Source organism: Pyricularia grisea, assembly GCF_004355905.1.
Source record: "Pyricularia grisea strain NI907 chromosome Unknown Pyricularia_grisea_NI907_Scaffold_4, whole genome shotgun sequence".
Classification (NCBI taxonomy): Eukaryota; Fungi; Ascomycota; class Sordariomycetes; order Magnaporthales; family Pyriculariaceae; genus Pyricularia; species Pyricularia grisea.
In genome coordinates this window covers 3,932,953-3,947,933 of record NW_022156718.1, presented here as the reverse complement: position 1 = coordinate 3,947,933, position 14,981 = coordinate 3,932,953, and the positions used below count along the sequence as shown (strand labels likewise).

Here is a 14,981-nt window from a genome sequence, read left to right as displayed (position 1 = left end):
TTGGCCCCATCTTTCCAAACACCAGACGCGCCACAATCTCCTACAGGCCAGGCGTTTTCGAGGCCCACAACTTTGACCACCATCAACCACCAAGACATTCACTCTAGCAGCCAAGACCTCCTCGGCATCCATCCACCACTACCGATCGACGAGGACCACCTCCGATCGCACCATGCTCCCCTCTCCGACCCTCAGCCTTACCCTTCCGAGCCTTCACGACGGCACAATACTTGCCGTACGCGTCTACCACCCCTGGCCATTGTCGCCGTCCCCGAAAGCCCCGCCATGGCGCCGTCACGCCGCTGTGGTTGCCCATCCATACGCCCCAATGGGCGGCTCCTACGATGATGCCATCGTCGGCCTCGTCGCCGAGACCCTCTTGCGTGCAGGCTTCCTTGTCGCTACCTTTAACTTTCGTGGCGCACATGGCTCGGCCGGGAGGACCTCTTGGACCGCAAAAGCCGAACGTGCCGACTACATGTCCGTCGCCGGCTTCGTCTGCCACTATGCCCACTTTCTCGACCCCTTCCACCACAGTGCAATCAACAGCCGACCTATCACACCCATCCCCGACACCGAAGACGAAAGACAAATCACCCCTCCGTCTACGCGACATGGCCTATCCCCATCATCGCCGCCACCACCGACGCGCAGCACCACCGACATAAACCCGACAAATAACCTACCCCCACCCACCTCTCCTCTACCCCCGCTCCTCCTCTTCGCCGGCTACTCGTACGGCGCCATGATCACGACCCAGATCCCCTCCCTCCCGACCATCCTGCAGCACTTTACATCCCCCGAAGCCGGGTCCAACGCCGCCGAGATCCGCCTGCGGGCGCGCAGCCTTGCCGACTCGCAAAACACCATCCTGGGCGCCGCGCGCCGGGCGGCCGAGCGAGAACGCCGCGGCCTGGGCGACTCGCCGCGCAAATCTCTAGGCTTGCGCATTGGTGGAGACGAGGACGTGACCGGCCGTCGCAAGAGCCACGACCGGTCGCCGCTGCGCGCGTCCTTTGACGACGCAGAGGAGAAGCTGCGTCGCGGCGTCGCGGACTTCTTGGCTAAGACTAGCAGGCATCACCACCACCACTCCCTGTCTGGCCAGGTTGGTGTGCCGCAGAGGGCTGTGAGTACTGGGGGTGGGCGTCGGTCCTTGTCAGACAGGAGGTCCGTGTCTTTGCCATACGCCGGAAGGCCGCCGAGTGGTCAGGGGGATGCTTTAGTGCTTGAGGGAGACCAAGAGGATAAACCAGGTGAGGGGCAGATCCGGGCCGACGGGGCCGAAGTGAAGAAACTGCCCATTTTGGAGAGCCCACCGAACCCCAGAACTGCGTATTTGATGGTGTCTCCGCCTTTAAGTATAGCAGGGAACCTGACGGCTCTTTCATTTTCCCTTCCGGGGCTTACTCGGCGGGCAAAATCAACGAGAAGGTCTTCCAGCCAACTGCCGACAACAGTCATGACAGACGGGGAGCTCGACGCAGGGGGATTAGCAGGGAATTCCACACAAAAGCCTGTCACGGCCAAGGCTGTCAGGGCAGCCTCGACCATGGTCCCCCCGCCAAGCGAACTCGAAGAAGCGGACCAGAAGCTCGTCGAAAGTCCATCTCTGGTCGTGTATGGTGACAGTGATGTATTTGTGTCCAACCGTCGCATGAGGGAGTGGGCCGCCAGACTCCAGGGTGTCCCAGGGTCTAAATTTCGGGCGCACGAGGTGTCTTCGGCAGGTCACTTTTGGCAAGAAACACCGGAATCCGGGGGTGGCGAGCCGGTCGCTCGTGTGCTAATGCATGCTGTTGGGACTTTTGCTGAGGGACTACTCAAAGATGCAGCAGCGCCTGGTTGATAGCTGAATTCTCAGCCTAGAAAGAGTACAAATATCCGCCTTGCATGACCTGTAGTCAACGGTGGACAGCTCAGCCTCCATGGTCGTCATTGGAAAAAGTTAAGAGCAACAAATGTCCCAGGTAAGCTTTTTTACTGTAAATTGTATACATACATACATACACACATATTATGACCCTCATAGGAATTAACACGTCCTAGTGATATTTCGTGTTTTACCCCGGAACTTTGGACATTGGCCACCTTTTGACTGTCTAATATGGACTTGATAAAGCTGTTGTCATTACCAAAGTTTCACATATGGCGATGAGAGCCAAATGCAAAAAGAAACAGTCAACAGGCATTGAGATGGCATGACCATCACGGTGAGCGTCAGGAAACGCAGTATACACCCGAATCAGGATGATTGTGATGTCATCCACTCCCGGAGTCTGATTTTCAGGGCGTTGAAATATGAAATCCAAGGTCGCTGGGTCAATATGGAATCTGGACGAGATGGTTCTCAATGGATCCTAATCCCAGAGGAGAGGCTACAAGGAGAAGACGAAAGACAGCCACCGAGGCATTACACGGAGAGAAGAGGTGGATATGGAACACACACCCCCTTCAACTGAATGCTTTTCAAAAACCGATTCAGTCTGATGGCCTTTTCTTTCGGCTGACAGCATGTAAGTGGTGGCTTTCCTATCCCAGCGGAAGGGTAGGCAAGCGTTTCTTTGACCAGGGCTAGGTCGATCCCAACGGGAACTTCAGTATTTGGCACTGCCGTCCTCCCGCAGACAACTCTGACATCATGGGAGTACAAGTTCGGCAGCCTTGCGGCTATGTACGTACGACAAGACGGCGACAGATGAAAAGATCTGAAAGCTGCAACACCAGAGCCTGATGATGCAAAGCAGTCATGACTAGCCATGTCTATATTTGAATGAGGAGGCCGGGCTTCGCATGAACTTCGGGCGAATAACTTCGTTTGTCACATTGCTGGAGAAACTCTGTTTGACAAGTACTATTCATAGATTGAGCCCTAAGGTCGATGTGAATCGTTCATCCTATCATGGTCAACTGAATCATGAGCTGGCTGGGATTATACCACGTACTATACGTGCAGCAACGCAGGCTATCCGGAACCGCAAGCCCACTGATTCCGTTGATTTCTTCAGAAAGCATGCACGCCGCCTCACCCGCCCACCTCCTTCCGGCCATTTGCTATTAATGACCTAACGACACGTAAGCTATAGTAACCTCGACGGCCAGGCTGCCCTGTAGCGGTACAACGACTAGGCTATATAGAGATTCGGCATTGTTCAAAGGTCTAAAATAGACAGAAAAATCTATTGAAGCAGTATACCGCCCACGGGGCACTTGTGGTGGCGGTCCAGAGAAAAGCATTGTCGGCCTAAGAGGTCTACTAGACATTGCAGCACACAGGAGTCGTGAAGTTGACACGCAACTGAGTAAGCCTTTGTTTTTATCGCGCACCTCAGACCGACCCGAACCCCGCCCGCTACATTACCAAACGTACGTCTCTCTTGACAAGTAGGTCCAGCTTCGCAACTACCCGACCATGCTTATCAAATGCTCCGCCCCCACACACCCTAACGGCCTTGTCGGGCCCTCCCACATGTTCAACCAAGGGGCTCCTTATCTGTCTGTCTAGTCGAACTTTGGGAGGCTGGTGACCCGCCCGTCGAGTTCTCGTCATTCGGTATTGACGCAGACGACTCGAGGGCCAAATCTAAGGTTTCGTGTCGTACCAGAAAGCATGTCCAGCCAAGACAGGATGCTCCCGAGTCGCGACTTTGTCCGAATGCCAGAATCCGTGACGATGGAATCGTGGCTTAGTCTTGATTCAAAACAACTGCTTAATCGCTGAGCCGCGTTCTCAAGACGCCATCAATATGTATTTCCGGAGGCAACACCTGGGTCCTGGTTTTTCGACGATTCATCTTGGCGGCCTCGGAAATTATATGATTCATGAACTGGTTCATACACGGGGTATTGTCATGAATTTTTTAAAACATTTCTGATATTCGCATCATGTCGGCTTGTTGTGTAGAGTGAACGGTTTATTTGTATAAGTTATGAACAGGCCGCCACGTATCTACGATGTGATGTGATGTGTTTCGACTGTGGAACAAGCCCAGCCATTCATTCAACCCGCTCATTCGCTAAACATTCAAGCCTTTATTTGCCAAGCGTTCGATACGATGGCTGTCTTTTACCATGCATTACGACAGCCTCGTGCTGTGGCTGTTGTACGACTGATACCCGGGACCCAGAATTCGTTTGCGACTGTGCGACCGACTCTCCGCGAATACTAGATGGTTCTACCACCCTCGTTTAATTCCAACGACGTGTATAGATTCGTTATAGCCTCGACCGACCCGATGCAGACCGAACAAAGATACCCAAGGCCGATGTGGTTTCGCAGTCCTCATTTTACCTTGCTTGATGAATGCCTCACTGAAGCTAGAAATCCCGCTCGAGAGGCCGCGTGTGTGGTGGCGACCTTTTTTTGCCGGTGTCGTCCTAAAGAGGCGACGACCTCAATGGAGATGATGAAGCAGTATGTATACCATAAGCCCATAAGAATGTGATTGCTCCCCGGCAGGGGGAAACAAAGCTGCCTTGACAACTGCACTCCTTGGACAGAATATACGGGAATGCGTCCTCGGTCGCAGTAATCCCTCTGATTACAGTCCATTCGAGCATTCTTGCCAGCGGCGCGCTGCCGATAAAGGTCCATCGTGAAAGCATCCCAGACGAAATGGTCCCAGGGAAATGGGAGCATCAAAGTTATTCTGCCCGACCATGCCCAAACTTGAAAAGTATTTCTTTCCCGTCTTCTCTTGGTGCCACAGAATGGCGGCATAAAGATGTGAGGAGAGAAGTTAATAGCCTTTATCATGCCGTATAGCTTCAGCGCCGGGTCGTCATTCCAACCTTTGTCCGTCTCCATGACCAAGGTTACGTCTTATGGGCAGGTTTGTACTATCTTTACCTCTTTAATCTGCCGTTTTCGAGCGGCTCACTTAATTTGACCATCCGCCTGACAATCCTTCACTAAGATCCGATATTTATCGAATAAGTCGACGCCGAGATATGCAAAAGGCCTTTCCAAGGTTGGGCGGTTATGGTTGTTTATAAAAGTGCATGGGAAGGGTTTCTGGTCTAGGCGGGATCTGATGTTTAGGTCAAGGAAAATATTTAGGATTTGGAAAAAAAAGGCTTCCTTTACAATTTTCCGTACTCTTATGTGGTGGTAGAGGGTAGCTTAATAACTTACTGCTACCTCTGGCAACAAAGCACTGATGACTGGTCCTTTACAGTACGCATTTGATTTCTGTCATTGATACTTCATCTCACTACTAATGTGTCGACATTGGCATATATCTTTGCATTCATCAGTGGACTTGTCGCCACAGAGGGGTCGTGCAGGTTATGTACCGTCCTTAATATCCTGTCCAAGTAATAAATTTGTTTGATATATTGTCGTTATCCAGCACAGGCAAGGCTGGCAGTCTTAGGGTCAGCTCGATACAGCGTCCATGCCAAGCCTAGCGCACAGAGTGCCGTTCATGAAATCCTAGAAAGCTTGTCCTGCCTATTTTCGAGTTATCAGACTGTTTGCAATCTGAAAATAAATATCTCGTTGAGTATCTTGTCTTTTTTATTTTTTATTTTTATTTTTTGGCAAATTCAGGTGTTCAATCTCGTGAACAGACCGATCAAGTTACAACCTTCCAAGACCATCTGTGTGAAATCCAGCGAAGCAGATAAGCCAGAGACACTCTGATAAACTTGCCCTTCTCTAATGCTGGTCCAGTCCCTGGGACGAAATTACCTAGGATGATTCCGATTGCCATGGCTAGCAAGGTCCATAGGGCAAGAAAAGAGTCAAGCCAGCCCAGTGACTTGAAGGCACACACCATTCTTGGGCTGTTCCTTCTCGTAGCCAGCGACGCCGCTTTCCATCACCCGGGGGTTTGCCGTTTGTGAAGCCCAATGCGGAAGGGGTTCCACCATCTAGATACCTTACCTACCTTAGGTACCTAGGTGGTTTGGGAGTGGCGATAGTTCTGACCAATCAGGTTTGGGGTGTGACATATACCCCCTTGACCCCCTACTCGCCCACATCAAAATTGTCCCTAAAGACCTTTCGAGCTATACTTCATTTGCAATCATCCATAACAAACCTCGAAAAACAAGCCGGAAACTCCAGGGGTGCTTACGGATATGTACGTACAGTAGACTATTTCTTGGCTTCGTTAAATTCTAGGCCCTCCAGCGGGACCCTCCTTCTCTCATCATCTGATTTTTTTTCTTCTTTCATCTACCAATCATGGCTCGGGCGTGACACCTCTCAAAAATACACGTAGCGGCCTGCCTACTGCCCAATGCTGTGTGATGGACTTGCACTCGGATTTGTCCGTACCGAGGTGTTGTTAGTAGGCAAAGACTGAGGGCTATAAAGCCAGCCTCATGTTGGTTGGAAAAGTTCCCGTGAGTAACAGACATGCAAAATAATATTCAAGACTTTCAAGCCTTCTTCGGCCATACCGCACATCTGCTTATCCCCTGCTCAAAGCCCCCCCCCCCCCCCCCCCCCTGCATTGGTTAGCAAGATGGCATCGGCACAAGAGCCCGGCAGCATCCAGCCTTGGCACGCGGCGTATCCGTCGCCGAAGAAGGCGCAGCCGGCGAGCTTAAATCGAGAGGAACTGCTCAAGATGATAAAGGCCACTAACAGCGTTGCCAAACGGGGCTTTGCTCTCGTCGACTTACGGCGCACTGACCTCGAGGTAAGTTTTTCCCCCGCCCCCAGCCGTTCGCCGTGACATATCAAGACGGACGGAACGCAGCATCCTTGGCAAGTATCAAGGAGCGTTGATCCATCTCCTTCATACATCCCAGGGAGGCATAATCCGCGGGTCTATCAACCTACCCGCACAAAGCCTGTACCCTACAATTCCGGCTCTCTACAGCATTTTCAAGGCCGCGGGTTTACGCAAGATCATCTGGTTTTGCTGTGAGTGCGATCCTCTTCTCCCCTCTCCCGCCTTCCCTTGGCCCACTGAGGGTATTTGGTTGGCCACAATGTGCCGGGTTCGCCGCTATCAAGCCGGGAGGGAAAAGACTTGTTTCTGACCGTATTTGATAGCGTCTTCCCGAGGGCGTGGCAATCGAGCGGCTGGTTGGTTCAGCGACTACCTTGCCGATCGCGGTGACTGCGAGATGGAAAGCCTGGTCCTGGCTGAGGGAATCAAGGGCTGGGCTACGTCGGGCGGCGAATTCGTAGAGTGGATGGACGAATACGAAGCCGCGGTTTGGACTGCCAAATGACTACTAGACTAGTCAACTTTTGCATTAGAAATTACTTACCTGCCTACCTCTCCAATGTGCTGAAATGATACACCTTCCCAATCACTCACCTCAATGTTACCCCTCGTACGTGTGAGCGAAGCGGTGGCCAAGTGGGTGGCACCCGTGTCGTGTCTCTCGTTGCCTCCGCCCAGCGCCTTGGAGGAATCATCCTATGGACGCCCTGGTTTGAGGGACCCATATTTTGTGCATGGAGTTGGCTACTAGTTTAATCTATCTAGTAGGTATAAAAGGTGCTAGCATTCCCCTCTATTGTGCCCCTCTGTCGTCCTCTCTGTTTGCATTTTCCCGTTTCCTAGCAATGCAGTCATGCTATTAAAATCAGGGTCCAAAGCTTTCCACACTTGGCCACCACTGATCAGTCTTTACCAGGCTATCCGTCAACCTCTGACACAACGCCGACATTTTCACATCTCCATCGCCATGGAAAACCACGGCGACCTCAATAACTCTCATGCTGCACGAGCACCTGTCGACCTCGCCCCGGATCCTGCTTTTAGTGGTCGATCGCTTGCCATTTCCAAACATGCCGACGAGCCGGACATTCGTCAGCGCTACCGCCCGTTCTTACTGGACGAGGCAGACGAGGGCAACGACTGGGTTGCGCAACTCGAATTAAGCACCGCCCTGAAAATGGTCGAGTCTGAAATCATCAGCAGAGGACAGCCTAGATTGCGTATACTCGTACTCTACGGCAGCATGAGAAATCGGTCCGTCTCACTTAGATCGCTCCTGTTACTCGAAAAAAAACCACAATTTGATTTCAGCATAACGACGTCTGTGTCGGGCGTGCGGAGGTGTTTGCCTCGGTACTTGACCCAAATGCTGCTGACACCTACACAGCTCCTTTTCCCGCCTATTATCATACGAGTGCTCTAGAATCTTGTTCCGTCTTGGCTGCGATGTTCGTGTGTACAACCCTGCAGGCTTGCCACAGAAGGATGATGTGCAGCACACACATGCCAAAGTACAGGAACTCCGAGAGCTCAGCAAGTGGAGCGATGGCCACGTGTGGATTAGCCCCGAGCAACACGGAAATCTGGTAAGCCACGTAGCCTAGATGATGAAGGGATTATCTCCTGGGAGAACAAGGTTGAGGAGATGCTGATTCCTTGGTGGCTGCAGACTGGAATCTTTAAGCAGCAGATCGACTGGATTCCATTATCGTCTGGCTCGGTCCGCCCGACGCAGGGTCGGACCCTAGCAGTCGCTCAGGTCAGCGGAGGATCGCAGTCCTTCAATGCTGTCAACTCCCTGCGCATCTTGGGCCGCTGGATGCGAATGTTTACTATTCCCAACCAGAGCTCTGTTCCAAAGGCTTACACGCAGTTTACCTCGGAGGCCGAGGGAAGCCGTATGATACCCAGTCCCAACCGTGACCGCATCGTTGACTGTATGGAGGAGCTGGTCAAATACACCATCGTGGTTCGCCCGCATTTCGACCTATTCGGTGACCGCTTCAGCGAGCGTGAGGAGCGAAAGGTAAAGCTGGAGGCAGTGGGGGACGCTGTCCAGTCATAGCCAGCAGTATATAAGAGTGGAGTATTTATGGGTAGCAAATAATGCAATATGGTAATTTGCTTAGGTGGTGGATAGCCCAAGGTTACGGAAACAATTAAAACAGTCTCAACGACGAGGGGAGTGATAACTTTCCGGAGTGGCGCTGGTGAAGGAACGATGTAGAAACACCCATAACAAGCTATACATGTTGAAGAAAATACTGGCCATCTTTGTCCGTTTACCCTTTTTCTTCTTCTTCTTCTTCTTATTATTCTTCTTTTTTATGCCCTAACTAGCGGGTTGGTTTGTTACACAAGACACTCTTGTCGACCAGAGATCCCTAATCAGCTGGTCGTGCTCTCTTTCGACTGCTCCGGTAACATCTAGCCAAGGAAGGATTGGCGTTTCACTAAATGTTTTAGTGAGAGCCTCGCTGACGATCGAGCTTGACTGACAGTGAAACCGCCAAGAGATCTCGGAGGCAACCCCAATCATTCATCCGTAGGCCGCTGGTGATGCTCCGCTCCTGCCGGCATCAATTTTTCACGGCGTAAATGTTGAACGATCCTCGGTTCCATGTTAGCAGATCTGACAGTAAGATAAACAGAGGAACAACTTACCAGCCCACTGGTTAAAGTCAGTTTCCTCGAGGCTGACATCCGTGTCACTTGAAGGCTTGCAGCAACCGTCACTTTCTGCCTTTTCCGCTTGAGTGGAGACGCAGCAGTTTGGCTTCTTCAAACCATCTTCGCCAATTTGAACATAGACATTCAGGTCACCTTTGCTATCGCTGATGAGGGTTTCTATGATCCCAGACCTTTAGTCTTCTGGATAGAACCCAGCGAGGTATTCGCAAGCCTTCGTGCACTTACCTTTGAACCCCGCATCATTGAGGAATCCTTCGTATTCACTGACTGTACTTGCTCCGGAGATACACCCAACGTACAGAGCAATGTTGGACCTGAGCTTCTCCGGCATTGGCTTCTTTGCAAGTACGTCCGAGACGGCAAGGCGACCTCCAGGCTTCAGGAGACGGAAGATTTCTTTAAAAACCAAATGTTTCTCCCCGGCAGGAACAAGGTTTATGACACAGTTCGAGATGACGCAGTCGGCGATTCCGGATTCGAGGATAGACATGTCAGTGATGCTTGCCTTGACGAACTCGATATTGGTCGTGTCCATTTTTGCCTTGATGTGGTTGGCTTTGACGAGCATGTCCTGTCATGCATGTTAGTCGAGTTGAGGTGTCGCGAAGATAGGCATGACAAGAGAGGCGTTAAGGCGGTTATACCTCATTCATATCGACACCAATGACCCTCCCAGACGGGCCGGCCTTTCTGGCGGCGGCGAAAGCGTCGAAGCCGGCTCCGCTGCCCAGGTCAATGACTGTCTCACCCTGCCATTGGAAATGATTTAGTCAACAAGACCCGGGCCAAGAAGAAGAAGAGGACCTCGGCGTACCTCGCCAACACTAGCAATAGCAAGAGGGTTTCCACAGCTGAGTCCCAGATTCGACCCTTCAGGAACGTTGGCGAGTTCCTCAGCAGAGTACCCAAAGGACTTTGCAATGGCACTGCCGTATGCAGCCGTCGTCCCTTGCGACGCGATGCTGTAGTGCGCGCGGACTTGGTCGTATATCTTTTGGGGATCCATATTTTGGTGGTTGATTTAGACGTATCCGGCTGCAAAGTAGCTTTTGCATAAAAGTATCGTCGCTAAAAGCGAGCGGTTGTGAATTGGGAGTGTCTGATAAGCTGGGCCAGGATTTTTATATAACCCGATGCCAGTTGGGATTCTAGGAGATCTCGATCACCCTGATGAGCATGACCCCATAGTCCACCAGCAGCAGTGCAAAAGGTGTGTCACCGGATTATTTCCCTTTTTGGGCGAATGGAATGAAACTAAGTCAAAAAGGGCAATTTTTTGATGCGTCACCGTCAAACCACCAAAGTGAGGGGTTGGGGGGCGCAAAATAAACCAGAGACCAAAATAGGGCAAAAGCCACCCTGCACCTCTATAGGATTGCATACTCTTTTTCTTGACTATTTTTGCTTCAGGGGTTAATTCTGTCCCCCACTTTGCTATCACTGGATCTGTGTGTAATTCTCTATTCTATGGTTCTGAGAAAAAAGTTGCTACTCTGTCACAAGTTGGCGCCGTTCCTACTCCTCGATCGACTTCTTAAATAAGCCGTGAGCCATAATTGCTTCCAGTATCAGCCCCATCCCGGTTCGAGAAGCCGAGTTATCGATTCCGTACTCATCACCCTCGAAACAATGATGAGCAAATGGACGATGAAGCCGTCGGATTATCAAGCAGTCAGACTTCGCAACAACCAGCGGCGCCACCGCAAGAAGGTCAAAGACCATGTCGCAGAGCTCCAGTCACGCCTATCAGAGACGCAACTGCAGCTTGACCAGGCTCTGTCCCGCATTGCAGAGCTCTCCGCTGCGCTCTCGAGGATGCAACTCGACCCAATTCTGCGGCTCCAAAGCCACGAAGATTTGGACGAACCCCCCGCGAAGGGATGCCTAGTTGCCACCGACGAGCAGCCATGGCTGTCAATCAATCAGAGAAGCTCAAGAGTTGTGCAGGGACTTGATGAAGCGCATCCTCGCCCTGCAGCCTTGCGAGAAGAAGACCGTGTGAAACAGCAGACTGGCCTGAACCCAAGCCTATTCATCTCTAGAGAATTCTTGGCCTCGAGTCTACCTCCTGTATCTCTAGGCCCGTGGACAAGCATCGCCGCCGTGCAAGCGCCTGACCTCAGCTCCGAGGTAGTTGCGCACGCTGAAGACGAGGAATGCCGTGGCTTGCCGCTTTCGGAACCGGGGAAGCCAACCATCAGATGCCGGGATGCACATCTCATCATCAATCAGCAAAACTACAAGGCCTTGGACAGCTCCTCGATCCGAATGTGGTTGGAACCCGGGTATCGGAGGCCAATCTTCGAAGGCGACGGATGCCGCGTCGATACGGTTTTGCTATTTTCCTTGTTGGATTGGATCAGTGCTTCGTAGGCTGCTCTGAGAACTGCATACAGGTAACGTGTCTAGTGTTGAGGGGGTAGATACAACCATTCAAGACTTTAGGAGATCCAAACCGTCGAATGAGTCGGTGATGCTTGAGGTCCAATGGACATGCGGGATCGATCTGCTCCCCTAGGGTTACAATCTCGTGCGGTGAAACCCAACCTCCGATTTCCTTTGGATAGTTTCAAAGTTTACCAAGACACTCGGGCTACTCAAGTGCGGGAGTAACTATCTATGATGGTACGTCCTGTTGGCCAAGGATGGTACAATTGTCGTCGATTTGGCGTACGTTCCACGATTACAACGATACATGAAGAAGTATTTATCATGGATTCTGACTTAGATTAACCCTTCAACGCAGTAGTGACTATCGTTCTTATTGTCTTCAATCACAATTTTGCGGCGAGTACAAAAGGATGTTGATATAATTTGGTTATCCCGTTTAAGCCGATCAGGAACAGATATTTACGAAAATTCAAGAAACTTTCCAATAATATATTCGTTCTGTTGAAAAGGCTGTAGGCTTTTACGGGCAGAATATATTTCTTACAGCCGCCAGAATCCAATCGACGTCCACAAGAGAATTTTTCGTTTTCCGCCCTGGCGTTGTTATCAATGTAGAATACAAGGAAATCGCGGTTACCTTCAATCCAAACCCAAACTCGTCCATTGTAACTCCTCGTGTAAAAGATTACGGCAACATAGCCGCGTTCCGCAATAGTTGCCGCCATGGGTTTTCGCGGACGAATTAGGTTTAAGGGTTTTTTTTGTTTTTTTTGTATAGGCCACTTTCTAGCACGTTTTTGTATTACCTTCGCTTAGTATGAATATTCCCGCTTATCACTATACAAGGTATTTGCTGCGCAGAATCTGGACCTGTACTGTATGCTTTTAAACGCAAATGAACTCGGCAAATACGTTACATTCAAGCGCCAGCTTTAATAAATTAAAAGCGGGAGACCACCCCACATAAAAAAGCCCGCAAACACTTTTTCCAGGAGAACCCTCACACACCCGATCATGACGCTGTGCCCGCCAAGCCCACCCATCATCGGTACCGCAACCGGCGGGTGAGATGGGGGGGCCCATGTAAGGGAATAATAAATTCCGGAGGGCGAGCAAGCATGTATTGATAAATGGAACATGTCCTTCCTAACTTGTTGGGTGGCTCGGTCCCTTCTATTAATGCCGCAAGTCTTGACTCTATCAGGATCGAAAACTGTGTACAGAATAACGTCACAGAGCATTACAACCCCGCAATAATCAGCCGTCAAGTACACCTGTTTTTTTTACAAACCCTCACCAAAGTTACCCCCAAACTTACCCAGTCCCGCTACCGCAAAATGCCTTTAGCGGTGTTGCCGGCCCTGGTTGGCGATATAAAAGATGTTTACGACGTGCAGTTCGACGCCTTCCGCGACGAGCCCATAATGCGGTTCCTCTACCCGGGCGGCGTGGACCGCGAGGCGCACCACAAGGGCACGGTGACGTGGTGGAACCACGACCTGACGGGCCACCACATCAAGTGTGTCGACACCGACACGGGCCGAATCGTCGGCATGGCAAGCTGGGACGTCTTTTGGAAGCCGGGAGACGGCTTCGAGCGGCCGGCCGGCATCCCGTGGTTGGAAGGAGAGGAAAAGGCGCGGTGCGAGGCGGTGCTGGGAGCCATGTGGGATCTGCGGGTGAGGTTTTTTGGGAAGCGCCGTCACATATGTAAGTTTTTTTTTTTTTTTTTTTTTTTTTTTTTTTTTTTTTGGTCTCTTAAATGTGACAGAATAATCTCTAACCAAAAACCCAGACCTCGCGGCCGTGGCTGTGGAGCCCCAGTACCAGCGGCGCGGAATCGGGTCCCTGCTGTTGCAATGGGGCGTCAACCTCGCGGAGCAGCTGCAGGTGCCCATATATACCGAGGCTTCCCGGTCCGGATTCGGGCTCTACGAGCGCATGGGCTTCGAGCGGCTGACGCATGTGCAGCTTATCCAGCGGGCCGAAGTGACGGGCGATGCGGCCGACGCCGAGGTGCCGTTAGTGGCGCGTATGCCCAGCGCCGCCAAGGGTATGTCGTTTAAGGAGTGGGAGGAAAAGGGCTTCCCGGAGAAATATGAGTAGGCTGGTGTCAGCTAGTGTGGGGAAATGTATTTATGATAGAATTTATGGATTTGGGGTGTCTGACTTGGTCGCCCATTTTGTTTCTTGTTGACACCAAGCCTTTCGCGAGCTTTTTTGAATTGAAATGGACTATGCCCCCAGCATTTTGTGATGGGTGACAGATGAGGAATTCTTGGTATTATATATATAATTTTTATTTATTTCAAGGCTATATGATTCTGTCTCCGCTGGAGGTCACAACGGACCCCCCGCGGCCTCCATCTCGATGCAAAAAGCACCGTTGCACAGGTCTCGAATCTGATCCCGCCGTTCGCCGTCCCTCACCACCGCGTTTCCCGTAGCAATCCTGCCGCAATGGAAGATAAAGCCCGCGGCTTTTTCTTCCGTTTTTTTTTCAGGTCGTTAAACGAGCTGGGTAATGTCGCAACCTGCGCATCCAGGAGTACCAGCGTGTCGGTACCGAGCGTTGAAAAACAGATCCCACTGGAGGCCGGAAAAAAATAAACTTTCGCCAATATTTCGATTGGAGCAACCGCTTTCCATACATTTGGAAAATACTCCGACCCATATCGTGATCCGTTATAAATTTCCCGAGCGCGTTTAAAACTATTTAATCGGGCCGATCAATCGTCCCAAATATTTGTAATTTTTTTTTTGCTGTATGCCACTTCCCCCAATCGTAATAAACATACGCGGGCCTTCCGTCGCCGGGCCAACCGACCACAATATCCCCAACATGCAAGTCTTGGGTAGGGTCGTCTGAGGGTTGGGCGCGGGGCACACCACCACCGACACCGACGAGCATATCCATGCGGAGGCAAGAAAACGTCCTAGACACCGAGCCCGTGACGCGGCCGGCGTTAACGTTACCGGTTAATCCCGGCGCCCAAGTTACGATAACGACGCAGTGACCGGCAAGCATTCCATATGTATACACGTTGTCATCGTCGTCGGTATTTTACTCGGGTGCATCGTGCTTCTCGTCGAGCATCAGCCGCGACGGCAGCAGTTTCAGGTCAGACACGGGAGCGATCCAGGCGACGTGATAATCCGTCGCATGCAACTTTTTGGGCGGCATCGTGGTTTGGGGGGTCACTATTTACCGTG

General features: G+C 51.4%; 8 protein-coding genes across 8 annotated transcripts; 6 read left to right on the top strand and 2 right to left on the bottom strand.

The window, feature by feature from the left end:
- Window positions 1–172: 172 nt before the first annotated feature.
- On the top strand, window positions 173–1,849 carry PgNI_07869 (uncharacterized protein; the record flags this gene model as incomplete). Its single annotated transcript, XM_031127874.1, has 1 exon — window positions 173–1,849. One exon carries the CDS (start codon window positions 173–175, stop codon window positions 1,847–1,849), a length of 1,677 nt encoding a protein of 558 aa, XP_030980766.1.
- Window positions 1,850–4,528: 2,679 nt separating this feature from the next.
- PgNI_07868 (uncharacterized protein) lies at window positions 4,529–5,024 on the top strand (the record flags this gene model as incomplete). Its single annotated transcript, XM_031127873.1, has 3 exons — window positions 4,529–4,676; window positions 4,766–4,832; window positions 4,917–5,024. Coding segments are annotated over exons 1-3 (222 nt in total), but the record flags the coding sequence as incomplete, so codon positions are not given.
- A 1,449-nt stretch (window positions 5,025–6,473) lies between these two features.
- Window positions 6,474–7,269, top strand: PgNI_07867 (uncharacterized protein; the record flags this gene model as incomplete). The annotated part of the gene is made up of 3 exons (XM_031127872.1): window positions 6,474–6,650; window positions 6,763–6,877; window positions 7,010–7,269. 3 exons carry the CDS (start codon window positions 6,474–6,476, stop codon window positions 7,189–7,191), a joined length of 474 nt encoding a protein of 157 aa, XP_030980611.1. The 3' UTR covers window positions 7,192–7,269.
- Window positions 7,270–7,653: 384 nt separating this feature from the next.
- PgNI_07866 (uncharacterized protein) lies at window positions 7,654–8,751 on the top strand (the record flags this gene model as incomplete). Its single annotated transcript, XM_031127871.1, has 3 exons — window positions 7,654–7,940; window positions 8,074–8,272; window positions 8,356–8,751. The coding sequence occupies 3 exons, from the start codon at window positions 7,654–7,656 to the stop codon at window positions 8,749–8,751; spliced, it is 882 nt and encodes a 293-aa protein (XP_030980610.1).
- Window positions 8,752–8,915: 164 nt separating this feature from the next.
- On the bottom strand, window positions 8,916–10,485 carry PgNI_07865 (uncharacterized protein). Its single transcript, XM_031127870.1, has 5 exons — window positions 10,192–10,485; window positions 10,022–10,126; window positions 9,603–9,948; window positions 9,351–9,533; window positions 8,916–9,297 (listed from the first exon to the last, which is right to left on the bottom strand). Exons 1-5 carry the CDS (start codon window positions 10,381–10,383, stop codon window positions 9,266–9,268), a joined length of 858 nt encoding a protein of 285 aa, XP_030980609.1. The 5' UTR covers window positions 10,384–10,485; the 3' UTR covers window positions 8,916–9,265.
- Window positions 10,486–11,006: 521 nt separating this feature from the next.
- PgNI_07864 (uncharacterized protein) lies at window positions 11,007–11,750 on the top strand (the record flags this gene model as incomplete). Its single annotated transcript, XM_031127869.1, has 1 exon — window positions 11,007–11,750. One exon carries the CDS (start codon window positions 11,007–11,009, stop codon window positions 11,748–11,750), a length of 744 nt encoding a protein of 247 aa, XP_030980608.1.
- A 1,293-nt stretch (window positions 11,751–13,043) lies between these two features.
- On the top strand, window positions 13,044–13,949 carry PgNI_07863 (uncharacterized protein). The gene is made up of 2 exons (XM_031127868.1): window positions 13,044–13,478; window positions 13,564–13,949. The coding sequence occupies exons 1-2, from the start codon at window positions 13,106–13,108 to the stop codon at window positions 13,872–13,874; spliced, it is 684 nt and encodes a 227-aa protein (XP_030980607.1). The 5' UTR covers window positions 13,044–13,105; the 3' UTR covers window positions 13,875–13,949.
- A 159-nt stretch (window positions 13,950–14,108) lies between these two features.
- On the bottom strand, window positions 14,109–14,796 carry PgNI_07862 (uncharacterized protein; the record flags this gene model as incomplete). Its single annotated transcript, XM_031127867.1, has 2 exons — window positions 14,109–14,220; window positions 14,567–14,796. 2 exons carry the CDS (start codon window positions 14,794–14,796, stop codon window positions 14,109–14,111), a joined length of 342 nt encoding a protein of 113 aa, XP_030980605.1.
- Window positions 14,797–14,981: the final 185 nt, after the last annotated feature.